Consider the following 20,043-nt stretch of genomic DNA (forward strand, 5'->3'; position numbering starts at 1 on the left):
GCTGTCAGCTTTGTATGAATGTCAACCATATTGGTTTGTTGTTATTTTGTTTTTCCGCTTTTAAAGCATTCCCATTTCTTTTCGTAATATTATTTTGTACCTAAAAAAATTAAATCCCTAAAACGACACGATGGGTTGCGATGGCGGTACTATACCAAGGAGAGATGAATTGGTACGAACAAAGAAAAAGCCGGAACAGGTAATTATTTCATTTCTAGCAGTATATTGTTGCTGTTGACTACACACAACAAAACACATTGGGATAAATATTTCTGTTTGTTTAAATTCATTTACATATTTTTATGATTTATTAAAATGTAGTTGGTTTGTAACTTCAGTTAATGTCTTTTGAATTAATATGTATCCCTTTGTGTTTATTAATTAGTTAAAAAAAATGTAATTAGTATCTATAACCCTATCCTGTTAGGTCAGTATTTGCAATATATGGTATTGAATTATACAGATTCTTAACTTTGAATTTGTTGATAATCATTTTTTTTTCTTCACAAGATTACACAGTCAACTTTATTTTCTCATAACCACAATACGCTTTGAAGGGATATTACCGTCATGCCATAGTAGACGACCCTTTTCCTCTCTCTTAAAAAAAAATTGTCATCATTCCATTCTATCAATCAAACAAACTATGGAGGTACTAATAAAAGCGGAATATTCGACCCCCATAACAAATAATAACAGTAAAAAGGTGTGAAATAAAATTGATTCATCGTAATTTTTGTTGCATCCTCAAGAAGAAAGATTATAAAAAAAGCAATTTTTTTTCTTACTCTCCGTAAAACCGGAAAGTTTTCAAAAAAATTCCCCCAAAACCAGAAAAATGGAATCCAATGTTATTTTTACGTATTTTGACATAAACAATGAAAACAACGTTATTCTTAAAATGCTCTCAAAATTCAAATAATTGATCAATTTCGTTAATTTTTTACAGAAAAAAAACCAAAATTACTAAAACAGATTAATTTTCTCACCATACTTAACAACATACACGGCCTCTTCTTAATGTTAGAGCGGAAATTTATTTCTGATTTTAAGCTTATTTTTATTTTAGAATAGCGCAAAACGTTATTTAAGTACGATACTAAATATTGTCATCCATGCCGGGTGGAGAAATAACCAGGCGCATGATTGATTACCCCTCTCGGAGTGATGGATCCGTAGAACTTCTCAGATCATCCATCTAGGAGAAAGAAAAGTTTGATAGTAAAACTAGGAGAAGGGGTGGGGGACTCTTCAATCATGATCAACAACCTTCCTAGAGCTGGTGACTTAAACAAATTTCCCGGTTTGCAAACCTAGATTGCTTAAGGAGTAGATTATTAAATATTTATCTAATTGCTTTTTGGTCCAACACAGTGGCAAAATAAGACAAACACAACAAAGACCTACCTTAAAATTCAATACAAATTTTATTAGTTCCTCGGTTGCAAAAAAGGAATGCCCGCTTTTTGTCTCTGTAAACAGAGCTGTTAATAATCTTGAAAGGTAATAGTCTTTCATCTTCAACAGAAACGAGTAGCTGGTTCATCTGTCTTCGAAGAGATGAGTTTGCAACTGTTAAAGGGGCCAATATGATGCTTTTTAATGCAAAAAGATTCAGTCCTCGCTCAGAGAGGATAATGCACAAGTCCATGATAAATGTTTATGTCAGGTCGGCAATTTATACCACAGTAAGTCTCTAGCAGACTTAAACAATTAATGTGCCCAATTATTTAGGCTTGAAATAAAAAGTCTCAAAGAGACAAAAGTTGGAGACTCCATTATGCCTCAAGCGGAGGGTGAGTTTCAAACGTCCTTCTTGTACGGGTTGCATGAATGAGACTGGAGCAGAATTTGGCTCCATCCGTGCAGTACAGTTGCCTTGATTGAAACTGAAAAACTAAAAAAAAAACATGCGAAATCGAAACACTATGCAGTAAATATAATCGATTAATTTGATTGGACCAAAACAAATATAGGCTTTGCCTATTGATAGCTTTCACACTCTTTCTTTGTCTATTAGCCAGACACAGAGATGCAATAACAGGGACCCACCAGAGCCACCCTATACTAGGCCTTGTTTCCTGACTAGGACATTGAATGCTGTTCCCCTATCCCCAACTTCTTTCTTTTCTCACAAACTGACCAAATTAAGTTTGCTTGCATGCTGAGTGTGCTCACTCAGCTGGTCTGGGTCGGTCTTGTCTTGGAGGTTGAGAGTACCTGATTGACAATTTGTCTGACTGCTGTTTCCGACTAACAGTGCAGGAGCTCTAACTCTTTTGTAGCGCTTAGAACGGCTGCTCTATCATCAGTTGCATAATATCAAAATAGTTGTAGTGCCATGTTGTGCATGGAAAGGAACCCTGCTGCTATTTCTGGTAGGCTTTCACAAGGCCACAACTTCCTGGGCAGGACCCGGGTAATGGACCTGCTGTGTGTGTATACTTAGTGTTAAAACTGGCCCATGTTGCCCAACTCTCTCCCCAATCTGAAATTAAACAAAACGTAATGAAGTGAAATGACAACCCAAACAAATACCACGATTAAACCAGACAACCACTCAAACAAAACCAATTCGCCTCTTCCCTCGAGGCTCACATTCATAAATATCCATGGGTCTAGAAGTAATCTAGATGATGTAGAGTCTTACCTCTTAGTAAACTCCCCAGATATCTTAGCATTAAGTGAAACAAACCTACCCTCCTCAATCCTCTCTAACTACTTTAACATGACAGGATATCTCCCTCTCTGCCATAAAGACTTGGATAGATATATGCACGGGCTTGGAGTCTATATTCAAAGGACCCTCCCCTTAACTAGAGAGCAATGTCTGGAATCGGATAACCAGGCCTTTGTGTTTTCGCTTAGCCTTTCATCACTGCATTAGTTACTTATATTTTCTCTACTGTTCTCCCTCAAGTCAGAACTGTAGTCAATCATGTCTCTGATAGTATAGATGCAACACTCTCCTTAGATAGTAATGCCCAAATACATGTGTGTTTGGTGACTTTAATATCCACAATAAGAATTGACTTGTTTTCTCAGGTTACACAGATGCAGCTGGACACTCTACTTATAGCTTCTCTATAGCCCATTCTCTCACACAGACAATCATGTTCCCAATCCGCCTCCCAGATAGTGACCACCAGCAAGTTTCATTTCTAGACCTATTCCTTACCACAGTACCTGAGGATTGTGTAACCAATGCCAACAGTCCACTTGGAAACGCAGGCCACCTAGTGGTATCAGTAGACATTGCACTCAAATCCCAACCCCAAGGTGAAGGGCCATTGCTCAAAACAACAAGGTACTACAAAAGGGCCGACTGGGAAGCCATCAGAGAACATATCAGAAATGTTCCATGTACCAATATCTTCTCTCTCTCTCTGCTGAACAGTGTGCCAATGAGACAAATGGATGGTGCAAAATGGGCATCGAAGCACGTTCCCATATGGAAGTATTATAGCAAACCCCACTGGTTTACTACAGATTGTGCAGCTGCCATTCACAAAGACAGCATGTGTTCCGCTGGCTTGTACATCATAAGTCCAATGCAAATTGGCAAAAGTTTTGTTGCTAGAAATCATTGTAAAAGAGTAATAACCACAGCCAAAAGAAGGCATGCTAAAATAAGCAGGAAATGCATAGAATTGCAGAAGATAGGAACTCACGATTTCTGGAAAATTTATAATAGTGTAGCGAATAAAGAACAATCAGTAATTCTCCCCACTATCCCTTATCCAATCAGAAAACAACTCCCTCCCAAATTCCCCTATGTGGACAGAAGTCACACTTGATGATCTGAAAATCACCTCTTCTCATGTCCATGATATCATAAAAAAGTTAGATACTTCCAAGGTGTGTGGGCCTGATCTCATCTCTGCTATACTAATTAAGAAATACTCAGCTGAGCTAGCCCCTGTACTTTCCAAACTCTACAACAAATGCCTTGCTGAATCCTGAAGATGGCCTATCAGTGTACAAGAATTCTGGCAAAAGGACTCTCTCTTAATTATTGCTCTATCAGTCTTCTCCTCCTCTTTGCTAAAATCTTTGAGACGTTAATCAATCAAGCATTAGTCCACCACTTTGTAAAAGCTAATCTTCTTTCTGACAAACAGTACAGATTTAGGAAATGTCATTCTACTGCAAATATTTTCACTGTCATCTCTGAACCCATATACCATGCACTGGATAAGGCAGATGAAGCCAGGGCTGTATCCCTCGATATATCCAAGGCCTTTGACAAAGTTTGGCATGAAGGGCTGCTAATGAAAATCAAACCATATGGTGAACAAATACTAAATATAATTAGATTCTTCTTAGACAATAGAACCATCAAGGTTGTCATTGATTGACGTTCATCTAAGCAGCATAACATTAATGCAGGAGTGCATCAGGTGTTGATCCTTGGACCACTATTATTCCTGATATCTATCAATGACCTCCCCAGTAATATTGAGTCCGAGATGGGTGTATTTGCTGATGATACAATGCTCTATAACATGCATAAGAGAAGAATGGATGTACACAAATCCAAGACAATGACTAAATCCTTAGAAAATGACCTCCAGACCGTACTTGAATGGGGGGCATAAATAGATGATGACATTTAATGCTAGTAAGACTAAACTGCCCTCCTTTAACAATTACATGACGTCCCTCTAACCCCCAATATCCATGACAAATAACTTCCTACCTGAGAATTTTTCCTTCAAACTCCTTGGCTTAACATTCACAGGAAATATGAACTGGAATAAATACATTGGAAACGTAAAAAAAAAAAAAAATGCATGCTGGGATTAGCTACTCCCCTCCCTTCTGCTCCTCCTGCTTTTACCTATATAATTCTTACATAGAACGATTTACGAGTTTAAATGATGTGAACGAAGCAATTTCAAGGTTAGTTCTTCTTGTCTCAGCAAGATACAAGGAGGAAATGTCAACTATAGTGAGGTTAAAGTGTTTTTATTATTATTATTCATATCTGATACGTAATCCCTTAAGTGTATCACATTACAAAAACACGCATTAATATGGGAGGGGAGACTATATTCAAATATCATCCTAAATTTGAAATGGAGCAATGGACTTATATTAAGTAGATATTAATAAGTCCCTCATACTTTTTTTTCTTAACCTTTTTATTTTTTTTAAATGGAGAGTTGATAATGCACTGTGGATGTGTTATCGGCAGCTTCAGTAACTCGCTTCTTCTTATTTGTTCCTCAGTCCTCATTTCCAATGCGTGATTTTTCTGACAAAGGATGAAGAAAAAGCTGCTTTCTAGGTCGGCAGTACTTGTGTGAAAAGTAGCCTGAGATGTCGGAAATTTTCTGTTTCTATGTCTATCCTTGTGGCCATGTCATTAATAAGGGTGCTGGAGGTAAACGTTTCATCTGGGCTGACTTTATCTGCCTGATAGTCGGGGACCCGAACCTTGGATTAACCACTAAGGAGGCTGTCCTATTAGCAGGTGCAAAGTACTGAGGCTGCTGTATTGCCATTTGGTGAATGGACTCTGGACCATGCAGTAGTCTCTGGTGGAGCCTCTCGATGCCATACTATTGGGTAATTGTTACGGCTTTACCTTAATGCTACAAAAAAAAAAATTTTCCTGTCTTTTTCTCTCTTACTTTCCCTCTCTATCCTACCGAGTCTATCAACCTGCTCTACAAATCCCAAAACATCAACATGAAATATCTCCAGAAAAAATACACGAATAAACTAAACCTAGAACCCCATCTTCCAATATAGACCCCTACTACCATGTCTCCTTCTCCAACATCAGGGGTCTATGTTCAAAGACCCTAATTTACCTTATATGTGCTTCCAGGTTGCACTTGCTTACACCACAGCATTTATATTTGCCCTCTAGTGCCCCCACAACAGCAGAGTTACTATCTTTAAGAGTATATCTGAGAAAATTAACCACATCCTTTGGCTAACATTCACATCTGTGGTAGCTTCAATGCCCACAATGTGGAATGTTTGACCCATTTAAACAAGACAGGTGATGAGGGGAGGTTCTGTCATGATTTCTCCATTGCTTATGACCTCACTCAGATTGTTTATGAACCTATCCATGTGCCCGATACTACCGGTCAGTATGCAAGCTTTCTAGACCTTTTTCTCACAACTTGCCCTGAGCTATGCTCATCTTCCGTTCTGTCTCCACTGGGATCTTCTGACCACTCAATTGTATCAGTTAAGATAAAAATCAAATGTAATAAGTTTTCAGATGTACCTCTCCACCGTACTGTATATCGATACTTTATGGCTGACTGGGATAGCTTCCATACATTTATATCCGATCTACCTCTGCATTTCATGTTTAAAAAGGATGTGTCCTCTATAGTATCAAATCTGATGGAATGGTTAATTGTAGGTATAGACCGATTAATATCATCCAAAAAATGCCAACAAAACCTAACAGCCAGCCATGGTTCTCCCCAGAATGTGCTGCCGCCATTGCACACAGAAATCACTTTTTCCATAGCTACCAACGTAATAGATGTACTGAGACTAAAGCTGCTTCCAGGACTGCCAGCAACCACTGTAAAAGAGTAATAAAAAATATGAGAGAGTTATATGCTCAGTCTGCTAAATCCAAAGTAGCTGAGTAGCAGCTTGGTTCCCACCAGTTTTGGCAAATAGCAAACAGGATCTTGAACAGAAGCATGCGTTCTATCCCAACCATCATCAATGGACCTGAGCTCATCTTGTCAGCATCCGACAAAGCCAAACTATTTACCAAGAACTTTGCAGCTAATTCTACCCGATACGACCAATGCCCCCCCCCCCCATATTTCCTCCTATAACACGCCATGCGACATACAAATATCTGTGCGTGATGTCGCCAAGCTAATCAAGAACCTTGATTCCAGTAAAGGAACTGGGCCTGACAGCATTTCAATTATAGTGTTGAAAAAGCTTCAACCAGAAATTGCCCCCATACTTACAAAACTATTTAAGTGTTGTCTTAAGTAGAATTGCTTCCCATCACCCTGGAAAACCTCATCAGTATGCCCTGTATTTAAGAATTCAGGTGATAGGTCATCTCTCTCTCAGTATAGACCAATAAGTCTCCTGTGTGTCATGAGTAAGTTGCTAGAATCCATATTAAATAAAGAAGTAGTCAACCACCTCAGCAGAAATAATCTTGGTGACATGCAATATGGTTTTTGTTCTGTTAGATCTACAACAGATGTGCTAACGGTTATATCACATAGGATTAGCAACTCTCTCGACAAAGGTTTCCTTTCTAGGGCAATTTCTCTTGACATATCAAAGGCCTTCGATAAGGTATGATATAAAGGCCTACTTCACAAGATTTCCAGCTACGGTATTACTGGAAATGTTTTCTTAATTATTAAATCATTTCTCTCTGATAAGCTCATAAGAGTAGTGGTTGATGGGCAGAAATCAGAAGCTCACATTATTAATGCTGGAGTCCCTCAGGGGTCCATCCTGGGCCCAACTCTCTTCCAGATCTACATCAATGATCTCTCAAAACACATACTTAAATCATTTGTTAACATCTATGCTGATGACACTACCATCTACGGCAACACATCAAAGGCCGTAAATGACAAAGTTCTCTCTGATTCTCTCTTCTCTGATCTTGAGTGCGTGGTACAGTGGGGGAAGAGGTGGCTGGCTACTTTTAATGCATCTGAAACCAAGCTTCTATCTTTACATCATCAACGCTCTGATCTCCATTTGGCATCAATTGAAATGGATTGCTCTCGTCTTGGAGAGGCTCCATGTTTTGACAAGCTTCTGGGCTTGACCTTTACTCCTGATTTGAAATGGAACACGCACATCAAATCTGTTGCCACGGTTGCTGGAAAAATGGTAGGATCCTTCTACCGCTCCAGTAGATATCTCACTGCTGATGCAATTCTCTATCTATATAAAAGCCAAGTACGTCCAAGGATGGAGTATTGCTGTCACATCTGGGCAGGAGCTGCGAAAAACAGCTTATCTGGCCTTGATAGAGTACAAAATAGACTTCGTTGCTTAGTGGGGATGCCCTTTTCTCTTCCCTGCAACCTCTCTCTCACAGAAGAGACATTACGAGCCTGTCTTTGTTTTATCGTTATTTCCATGACAAGTGCTCGTCTGAGCTCCAATCTCTTGTCCCCTCTCACCAATCTTTCACAAAAAACACCCGTCTAGCTGAATCACTGTCAATAATTTTCCCCCCTCTTTATCTGTGTCTAAATCAAATATAGATTCCATGAACAAAGCTTCTCTCTTAGAACTGCACGCCTGTGGAATTCTCTTCCGTTTGCCTATTTCCCACCTGATTACAACTTAGATGTCTTCAAGTCCAACATAAACAAATTCCTGATAAACCGCCCCCTTAAATAATCCAATTTATCAAATCTCCATTACCAAGGATTACTACGATATTATCCCATTGATTACTGTACACGCAATTACCCTGGGCCTTGATAAGTGGTGACTCCCATATCAAAAAAAAAAAAAAAAATTGACATTGCGAAAGCTCCTGCAAGGAAGGTGGGCTCCCTCTATCGTGCTAGAAACTGTTCACACCGGAGAGTAACCTGTACCTCTATAAGGTCACCATTCACCCATGTATGGAGTATTGTTGCCACATCTGGGCTGATGCATCTACCACTAGTCTTACCCTCTTGGATAGGGTTCAAAAAACGGTCTGCAATCTAATAGGTCTCACTTTGTCAACTAGGCTCCAACCCCTGTCCCATCGCTGCAATGTTGCATCCCTGTGCTTGTTTTACAAATATTTTAATGAAATGTGCTCTGATGAAATCATTGCACTTGTGGTCTCTTGATGTACAAATCCTCGACAAACCCCCTTAGCAACAAAATCACACCACTTCACTGTTGAGGTCCCTAAACGATAGAAAGTTTTCTACTCAAATAGCTTCTTCCCTAAAACAGCTAGAATTTGGAATTCTCTTCCTGCTACTTTCTTCCCAAACTGTACTGATATGCAGAAGTTCAAATGCAACAAAAACCAACATCTTAATCTTAGACATGGTCCCAATTAGTAGCCCCTTATGTCCCAGTGGCAATATGCCTTGTTTTGGTGTGAAGGGGAGTATTAAAAAAAAAAAAAAAAAAAAAGGAAAAAAATATTTTTAAAAAATTCTCGTACCCCCACCCCTCCACATGATCTTATCAGTTTTTTGGGAGAAGGGGTGATTTACATCTTAGTTTTTTTTACATATTAAAATATACTGGAATGATGAAATAAAATATATTTAATTTTGGGTTACAATCGTTACCAATTTATACGACTTTTTAGAAAAAAAAAAGTTTAAAATTATTTAAGTTTTACAAAATTTTTATTATTTACATTTTAAAATTTTTACGCGTGAAATTTCCAAAGATTTCTAAAGTAATTTCTTAAATTTTTAAATGATTGAATCTGTGGAAGATTGCCTCTTAAAACTTATTATGAATAAAGAGACAATCTTACTGTTAATAATTTATAAAAAAAAATTGTTTTAATCGATGCCGTTTAGAAATTGAATGTGAATAATTTTTTACTTTATTAGAAGCAAATTAAATATTTTGTTACAATATTTTTTACTATAATGGGGTATGATCTCGCACAGCCGGGAGATTCTATTTATGAACGATGCTGCTAGGAACTGGCGAATCGAACTAATTCACGTCCTGCTACCGGTCAATCAGAAACCAGAATTGCTCCATAAATATTAAAAATTTCTGTTATAATTTCGCATATGTTTTTTTCCGTGTCAACATGGGAAGAATCTTTTGCTCTGTGGATTCCAACTCCAGAACTGTCTACTGCGAACCAGCCACCTCCCAGGACTTATGTAGAACAACGAACCATCGGAAACTGTTCTGTCTACTGCAAACCAGCCACCTCCAGGACTTGTGTAGAACAACGAACCATCGGAAACTGTTCTGAAACTAAACATGGCTTATACTTCTAGATATTTAAATTATGAAAATCTAAAACTGTGTGGGTGTTTGCTGATTACTATATGTGTGATATTTCATAATGGTATGTTGTATCACTCTAAGGTTTAGGCACAGATAAAGAGGGGGGGGGATTATTGATAGTGGTTTTAATTAGACAAGTGTTTGTCATGAAAGTTTGGCGAGGGGGGGGGCATAGATTTCTCCTTATATATATTTTATTGATTTTAGATTCTTATAAACATAAGTAGATTTTCTAATTAAAACTATGATATTATCGAATCATGAAAAATATTTTTATTTATATTTTGTAAAACAAATTGTGAAAAAATTATAAAAATTGTTTTTCTGAAATTTCTTTGGTTATACCTGGTGAACCAAGTGCTAGACAGATTCAAACAATTGCACCTAAAGAGTTGGTTAGAATCTTAAAAAGATCTCTCAGTTGAAATATGTGCGATAGTGGTGAATGCCTGGCATTCGGTAGGATGCATCATTCTTGACTTGAACAAACTAAGATAATTGAAAAAAATAAATATTTGATTTTCTAAAATATTGAACTGCCTTTTTTTTATTGTTTTGTCATATTTTCTACAATCGATTTAGTCAATATAAAAAATTGGCTAATGATTTTTAAGTATCTAAAATGTATTTAATTCGCAGTTTGTAAATGTGATTTTTTTTTGTGTGTATTAAGTTTTTTTTAAATATTTTTGTTCTTTTTTTTTTACATGTGATTTTATGGAAATAAATCAATACTTGCAAGCTGCTTCCAAATATGTATAATCGCAAATTAACAAATTACTGGACATTACTAAGAAAATTCTTACTAAAACGTTTCTCATTAATTTTTATTTAATAGTAATTTTCGTTTTCATATTTCCATCTCCATCATATGATTGTTAGGCTTGGCATAAATATCACCATAAGATAATTTGCAACACTATTGATAATGTTTGTCCATTCATTTTATTTTGTTTTTATTATCGCTTACATTTGAATTCATATTTTGAAACATGATTTAAATCATAAATATATGATGTCACATAAAAAGTATAATTATTTTAAGGTAATGTTTTAAGCTCTATTTATAAGAATCTTCAAATAGATTAGTTAGTACGACCTCAGACTGAAGATGTCAATTTCTAATCATACCATCCATTTTGTTTGTTTCAAAATTATTATTTACAATGCAATGGTTTCTATTTTTAAAAGTAGTTAAGGTGTCTGATATTTTAAAAAACTTGTGACTGTGGGAAAAATTTTGACTGACAGGCAAATAAAATCTTTATATAAATTAGTCTTTGACGGATGTGTTAATATAAACCTTTCTTATTGATATCAGCATTTCTTTGTCTACTATGTGAAGTTATTGCAGGAATAGTTCTTTAAAAAGGATTTAATTTCAAAGACATTGAGTTTCCTTTTATGTTCTGCCAGAATAATCCAGGCTTTATTTACATATGCAGCAATAGGAACTATCAATGCATTCTGAAGTTTTAGCTTCTAAGGTGTTGATATGTCCTTCCTGTTCCATGTCATTTTAGGCATCCAGATGTAGAAGTTGCTATTTATATTCTTCTGCTAATGTCAGATAAGGATCCTGGATTGACTGAGCCAAGAAATATTAAATCTTTGCTTTCTTAATGGTTTTCTTTTGTTGTCTATTAAGATATTATTGCTAGAGGAGGAAAAGATTTCGCATTTGCCTGAGTTCGCATTCATCCTTTATTTCTCACAAGAGGTTTCAAGCTCAGAAGTAGAGAGCTTCAACTTAACAAAGACTACAACCAAGAGCCAAAGCACTTATGCATAACAAATGTAATGGTTAAGTGTGAGTTAATACAAAGAATTGTATGGGACGTTTTATTATGTATATTCTAAGAACGTTATGGAAAAGAAGATTGTGGATGTTTGTGTATTATTTGTAATCTGATAACATAATTTTAGATAGTTGTTTTATTAGCCACATAATTGCTGATTGAGTTAGTGATAAATATGAAGTGAGCAGAAAGACGGTGTGATTAAAAAAAGTGACCCTAATTAAATTTCTACATGGTACAATGGGGCAAAAGGTGGCTTCTATCTTTTTACTCATAAACATTTTGATCCCCACTTTGACTCCAATTAATATCAATGGTTCTTGTCTCAAAGAAGCTCCCTGCTTTGACAAGCTTTTGATCTTCACTCTTGATCTGAAATAGAGGACCTACTTTCTCCTCTTGCAAACCTTCACAAAAACACTTGCCTAGCTGCAACCATTGTCTACAATTTCCCCCACTTCCTATCTGTGTCTAAATCTAAATGCAAGTCCCATTGAACAGAGCTTCTTTCCTAGAACTGGCCGCCTGTGGAACTCTATTCTGCTGATCTACTTTCTAGCTGACTGTAATATTGTCATCTTCAAATCCAATATGAACAAGTTCTTGTTGAGCCGTCCCCTTAAATAATCAAATTATACCCAATTTGAACCACTAATGATTACTACACTGTTATCCCGATGACCACCATACACTCATTAAACCTTATTCTCAAATGGCCTTCAAGCCTTGATATGTGGTGACTCCCTTGTAAAAAAAACAAAAATTTTTTTAAAGTGTTTTATGTTGAAAGATGGACTTATTATGGGGAGGGTATAATCCTACTTCTGTGCTGAAATTAATCAAAAAGAAAACAGCTGAGTGGAAAAATATAAATAACTGGTAAATTCAAACAAAACTAAAGAAACGTTTTTTATATATTTATTTTTTAAGCAAGTACTGCTGATTGGACGAAAGCGAAATTCTACATGCAGCTTCTGTTTATGGAGCTATATCAGTCAAGCAAATAGGGGGAAATCTCACTTTCCTTATATATGTATGCTGGAAGTTGATCTATATAATATTATGATTGGTCCTTCCTTCGTCTGTATGTTACACTTTAAAAAATGTCGAATACAATTTTTGAGGGCCAAACTGCTTCAAAAAAGGCCAAATTTGCGAATTTTGACAAATAATATGACAGTGACCTCTCTATGATGTAGCCTCTTTTTCAAATATCACAATAATAATAATATATGATCATTGTTGTAATGGTGTGAGATAGGAATTTGTAGTAATTTTGATGTGCAGTGATACCACTGAATATGAGTCGAAAAAAGTTATGCAAAAAGGGGACATTTGAAAGAAACAGGGAAAAAATAATAATATTGCCAAAAGGTGCTGGACTGAAGGAATAAATTAAAGATTGTCTCTTACAATGTGATTTTATTTTTTGTACATAACTATATAGCACATATTACTTTCTGAGTATTAGTATTTATTAATTTATCTCATTTAGGTCAATTCTATATTTAAAATTTAATGGACACTATTTTCATAGAAATGTTAATAAAGTTATATTTGCTGCATATTATTAGTTTTTCTGTCCAAAAAAAAACAAAACAAAAACAATTTTTTGTGCTATCTAGAAAAAAATATCAGCTTTAACAAAACTTAGTTGTTAATCAAATATATTTCTTGTTCCATGGAATTTCCCGGGTCCTGCTAGTTTTAAATAATTTCATGATAAAATCTGGGGAAAAAAAATAGCTAAGAAAAGTAAAAAATGTAATACAATACATCCCAAAAATTTCAAATTTGAAGTTATTGTTCCTGGGCAATGCCGGATTTCAAGTTTCAATCACTAAAATCATTGTTTTATGTCTGATCTTGAATACTTGAATATTTTGTAAATGACATCACATATCTATTCAAAAGATAATGACAAGTAGTCAGATTATATTTTGCAATCATTGGGTGTGTTATAAAAATCGTTGGACAATTAAAAAAAACAATATATCTGCATTTGCACCTAGTTACAAAAAGGGAAGAACCAAGAACAGAAGGTTCTTGTTTTTGTTTTTTTGCATGCAATAAACATTTATTTTAACATGGGTAAACTAAATTTCAGGGTGAACTTGTAAACTTGGTTTCATATTCTGTTTTAAAAGTGATCCAATGTCATTCTCTAATTGTAGAATTTTTATAACTTTTGCCAAACTTATGAAAGCAACATTTGTTTTCGTGCTGAAAGAATTTTCCTTTTCAAAAATGAGATTAGCTATTGCTTGTGTAGAGGTCTGGTGATGCTCAGGCCGGCTCCTTGATTATATACCCCAAAGGCTCAAGTACAAGCCCTAGTACTAGAAATATAAAGAGGAAGATAGCTTGAATGATTGAATGCAATGTATTGAATTGAATGTAAGCCACTGGAGTAGTGACTCGTATATTGAACGAGTTATCACAAAGTCAGAATTTTAACTTGGATGATTTATTGATTTGTTTTACAGCACGTCAACTGTTTTTGGAGTATATAATGCCGAATCTGTTCATTTTATTAAAAATTATTACGTTTCAAGTTCTTTATATTTTCAAATATTTATTATATGCCAACAGCATTTTTAGACATGTTGATCCGAAGTTCATAAGCAGTCCCCAATTGCATGCATATCCTTGTCAAGAGAGATGACATGTTTTTGCAGTTCTTGTAGGAAGATGTCGATGTCCTCCTAAATACAGTGCCTGATATTCCCAAATGGTTACCCATCTGGTACTGACCAGGCTCAACATTGCTTAACTTTGGTGATCTAACAAGAACTTGTGCATGCGTGTGATTATATCATATGATATTTATTCATGATGTTTGGTTATTTTGTTATCAAGCCTTTTTGGATTACTTAATGCAGAATCTGGTTATTTTGATAAAAAATTTTATGCTACAAGTTCTTTAGAATTTCACATATTTATTCATGGTGTTTGGCCTGGTTGTTTGGTAGAGGAAATTGTTTATATCTTTAGCTTTGCAGAAGACAATTCAGTTTTATAAAGAGATAAAAACAATAACATCAATGTTTGGTGCATTTTAGGCCAGGAAATCGGTGTTTTCAGACAGCTTTATCTGGTATCACCAGGAAATTTTTTCTTATTCATACTAGTTAAATAGCATGAATAAGAAAAATGATACAATCGGGTCATTACTGGTTATTGGAGGCACATACATTGCATGCCAGAAATGTAAACTTGACTGAAATAACAGCAATAGAAAGAGAAAAATAAGAGAGAGGGTGACAGAGAACACAATATAATAGAAGGTGAGGAGGTCAATACAATGTCAACAGCCAGGTGGAGAGGGGGAGGGAAGGGGGTCAATTGGCTTGGTGGGTAATTTAAAGCCACAAGTACAAAACAAATAAAAGAAAAACTACATTTTGAATAGTATATATGCCTTTCCTAACTCCGCCTAAGTATTATATTAAACAACACCAGTTATGTAGAAATTCAGTACAAACTCACACATGTATTAACAGGATGGTTGGTGAGAATCACACTTTTTATCCGGATAAAATATATGTAAAAATGGCAAATGAAATATTTTTTTTTATTACATTTTCACCCCAAACAAGGCAAATTGCCACTTTGGTGTAGGAGGCGGGGCTACTATCAGGGGCAACAACTACTGGGGTACTATGTAGGGATTTGGGCAGCAAGATGTCGGTTCACGTTACACTTGAACTTCTGCACATCAGTACTGTTGGGGAAGCAGGGATCTGGAATGGAATTCCAGAGTCTAGCGGTTCTGGGGAAGAAACTATTGGAGTAAAAAGATCTTTTACATCTAGGGATCTCTAAAGTGTGGGGGTGGAATTTAGCAGCCTGTCGGGTTTGTCGAGGGTGCTCACGTCATGGGGGCACAAGTGATTGCAGTTCGTCAGAGCATTCACCACTAAAATACTTGTAGAAAAGGCAGAGCGATGCAACATACAGTGACGTTTTTAAGTCTTCAACTTCCTCACATTTTTATCATCATCATAAAATATGCTGGCATGTATTGGATGGCTTTTAAATATTGGCTTTGAAACCAACCTATCTCTGGCCTGGTCTTAATTTATCCCTATGCCACTCAAATCCATCTTTATCACTTCATCTCATGCTTTCCATGAAAACTGACACTGCTACTGTAACTAACCCAAGAAATTTTAACTTTTATAATAAAACCAAACCAAAAAGAGTCTTCTGTTCTGCAGAAATCTCCCTACACTGTCCAGATTTAATCTTCCTTTGAAGTCATTAGGTTTAAGCCTATATTTAAAACTCATAATACATTGATTGTATAATTTGCATATCTCTCCATGCAACACATATCTTCAAACCTCACTGGCCAGGTTTCATTTTCATACGTTATCACACTGTGCACGCATGCTTGAGAGATTCTTCACTTGGTTAGTAATGGTAGAAGCTTCTTGAATTTATTCCATCCACTTCTAATTCTTGCAATCACAATAACACCCGTTCTTCTCTGTTCTCCAATAGTAACAAAACTTCTGAATAGCCTCACCATCCAAATATACTTTCTCCACACATTTGTTCTCATGTGTCTTCACTGTCTTGAACACAAACTGATTATTATTTCTCAAACTACCTGTAATTCCACTGCACTCCTTGTGTATCCAATGCTTACAAGTACACAAAAAATTGAGTTGCTCCCAACCCTTTTGCCAAAACAGGGAAATTTTCCTCTTTCTGGGTGATTTTTAGTACTCTAACCACTGACCATTTTGATTTTGGTCAAATTCATTCTCAGACTTATTTTCCATAACTTTTCTCCAAGTTTCCAACTTTTTTTTATTTTTTTTATTTTTTTTTATTACATTTTCACCCCAAACAAGGCAAATTGCCACTTTGGTGTAGGGGGCTACTATCAGGGGAAACAACTACTGGGGTACTATGTAGGGATTTGGGCAGCAAGGTGTCGGTTCACGTTACACTTGAACTTCTGCATGTCAGTACTGTTGGGGAAGCAGGGACCTGGAATGGAATTCCAGAGTCTTGCGGTTCTGGGGAAGAAACTATTGGAGTAAAAAGATCTTTTACATCTAGGGATCTCTACAGTGTGGGGGTGGGATCTAGTAGCCTGTCGGGTTTGTCGAGGGTGCTCGCGTCGTGGGGGCACAAGTGATTGCAGTTCGTCAGAGCATTCACCACTAAAATACTTGTAGAAAAGGCAGAGCGATGCAACATTTCGTCGATGGGACAGAGGCTGAAGCTTAGATGCCAGTTCAGGGCCTATCAGGTTTGCGACTCTCTTTTGAACCTTGTCAAGGAGCGAGAGACTAGTAGCAGATGCACCAGCCCAGATGTGGCAGCAATACTCCATACATGGGCGAATGGTGGCCTTATAGAGGTACAGGATACTTTCGGGTGTTAGTAGTTTTCTAGCACGGTAGAGAGAGCCTACCTTTCTTGCAGCGGCCCTGGCAATGCCTTCAATGTAATTGTTCCAACTCATGTTTCCTGTGAACGTTAGGCCAAGGAGTTTGAAAGATGGACTCTCAGATAAAGAGTCGTTGGCCATTGCTTAAACAAGTAGACCTTCAATTCGTTAAATTAGCATAAAGCATCTATTTAAAAAAAAACTATATGAAAATTTTTGAACAATGTTTCTAAGTTACAAATAAAAAGCAGCAGATTCTGTACAATCGTGAAACTGATCTGATAAGAGAATTCCAATTTTACCAAATTCTGCTGCAAGACAATTCACACTTTTCCATTATATTTTCCAACATTTATCGAAATGGTTTATGGATTTCTTACCATTTTTCATTAATTACTTGCATTTAAAACCAAATTTTATGAAATAGGTTGTTTCTCAAAAGTAAAAATACATCGAAATTAACATAAAATTTCTGATTGTATATAACTTACAAACATTGATCCAAAAGTAAAGCTTCATATTTTTTTTTAACTCGAGAAGTTGAAGAACTGTGAAGATGGGAATGGTATCATTAAAACGAATGACCTTTTGTGCTCAAGAATTCATTTTTTTACATAATCACCACAATTCTCAATGGACTTTTGCTAAGAATTTAATGATGCATCTTTGCTTCTGACACACGTTCATGACTGGTTGGCTTTTTAGAATTTTAAACCGTCAATATCTGCAACAGAGAGACAAAACTTTTAGGCAATAAATACATAAGTTCAGTCATCATACCAATGCAATTTGCAATCCTCTCTGACCCATTCGGGTGGAATAAAAAAATAGGCGACATTGCTTTTAGAACACCCACATATTTTTTGCTCAGATTTTTTCCTCCTTTTTATTTGATGTCTTTTAAATCTTTTCTCCAGTTGCCCAGCAACTAGTTTGATCTCCCCTCCTGCTTTCTGTTGACTGGATTTAACCTGTTGCATTTTAATGATTTTGCTCGAAATTCTCCTTCACTGCTTTTCCACTTCTCCACACACACACACACGTCACTTTACAGTTTGAAAATGAAACAACTTTTTCTTAAATGACTATTTAATTAATTCTTTTTTTATTACACAGTTTAGAGTGTAGAAATTTGTTTTAATTTAATTACTAAAGCTAATCTTTCTTACGTAGCCTCCATTCTCAGCTTCAATTAGCTCTTTCTAAGCTATTCTCCATGACAATCTTAACATTGAAGGCTGTAGGGAAAGAATTTCCTGTCGTACGTTTTACTAGGAGGATGGTGCATAAAAGATTTAAAATAAAAATTTTTTTTTTTACACGAAGGTCACCACTTATCAAGGCCCGGAAGCCATTCGAGGATAAAAGTTATCGCGTATACAGTAATCAATGGGATAGCGTCGTAGTAATCATTAGTATTGGAGATTTGATAAGGTGTCTTACTTAAGGGAGCAGTTCATCAGGAATTTGTTTATGTTGGACTTAAAGACATCCAAGTTGAAGTCAGGTGGGAAACAGGCAACTATATAGGTTTTAATACAATTTTCTATATAGAATGTTTAACACAAATCCCCCCCTTTTTTTTTTTTTTACACAGGCATCACCACATTATCAAGGCCAAGAGGCCACTCGAGGATAAGGGTTAAAGAGTGTACAGTAGAAATTGGACAATATAGTAATCAATTCGGTAAATTTGTTAACTTATATGGAACGGCTCATCAAGAACTTGTTTACGTTAGACTTGAAGACAACCATATTATAGTCAGCCGGAAAGCAGGAAAACGGAAGACAATTCCACAGGCGTGCAGTTCTAAGAAAGAAGCTTTGTTCATGGAATCTACGTTTAGGTTTCGGCACAGATAAAGAGTGGTTGGAATTATTGATAGTGTTTTCAGCTAGACGGGTGTTTCTTGTGAAAGTTAGGCGAGGGGGGGGACCATAGACTGGAGCTCAGTCAAACACTTTCCATGAAAATAACGATACATCAGAGACAAACTCGAAACATCTCTTCTGTGAGATAGAGGTTGCAGGGAAGAGAAAAGCACATCTCCTACGAGGTTACAAAGTCTATTTTGAACTCTATCAAGGCAGGACAAGTCCTTTCTAGCAGCTCCTGCCCAGATGTGGCAACAGTATTCCATCCTTGGACGTACCTGGCTCTTATATAGATAGAGAATTGCATCAGCAGTGAGATATCTACTGGATCAATAGAAAGATCCCACCATTTTTCCAGCGGCCTTGGCAACGGATTTGATGTACGTGTTCCATTTAAGATCAGGAGTAACGGTCAAGCCCAGAAGCTTTTCAAAACTTGAGGCCTTCTGAAGACGAGAGCCATTCATTTCAATTGATGCCAGATGTGGATCAGAGTGTTGATGATGTAAAGAGAGAAGCTTGGTTTTAGTTGCATTAAAAGTAACCAACCACTCCTTTCCCCATTGTACCACGTGCTCAAGATCAGAGGAGAGAGAATCGGAGAGAACTTGGTCGTTTACTGTCTTAGATGTGCTACCATAAATGGTAGTGTCATCAGCATAAATGTCTACAAATGATATAAAGATGTGATCTTGAAGATCATTAATATAGATCAGGAATAGAGTTGGGCCGAGGATGGACCCCTGAGGGACACCAGCATTAATATTGTGAGCTTCTGATTTTTGCCCCTCAACTACTACTCTTATGAACCTATCAGAAAGAAATGATTTAATAATTGAAAAGACATTTCCAGTTATACTATAGCTAGAAATCTTGTGAAGTAAATCTTTATGTCATACCCTATCAAACGCCTTAGATATGTCAAGAGCAATTGCCCTAGAAAGGTTGCCTCCGTTGAGAGATTTGCTAATCCTATGAGATATAACTGTAAGCACA

At 36.4% G+C, this 20,043-nt stretch overlaps 1 protein-coding gene across 1 annotated transcript in view; it reads left to right on the top strand.

The window, feature by feature from the left end:
* Nucleotides 1-6: 6 nt before the first annotated feature.
* The window catches only part of LOC145289007 (replication termination factor 2-like), a 56,311-nt gene continuing 36,274 nt past the window's right edge, over nucleotides 7-20,043 (top strand). Inside the window, exon 1 of the mRNA XM_080136375.1 lies at nucleotides 7-199. Within this exon, the coding sequence (XP_079992501.1) occupies nucleotides 131-199 (69 nt within the window). The 5' untranslated portion in view covers nucleotides 7-130. The remainder of the gene's footprint in view (nucleotides 200-20,043) is intronic.

The sequence above is a fragment of the Euprymna scolopes genome, chromosome 2, assembly GCF_053919585.1.
Source record: "Euprymna scolopes isolate OS-2025 chromosome 2, ASM5391958v1, whole genome shotgun sequence".
NCBI classification, from domain to species: Eukaryota; Metazoa; Mollusca; class Cephalopoda; order Sepiida; family Sepiolidae; genus Euprymna; species Euprymna scolopes.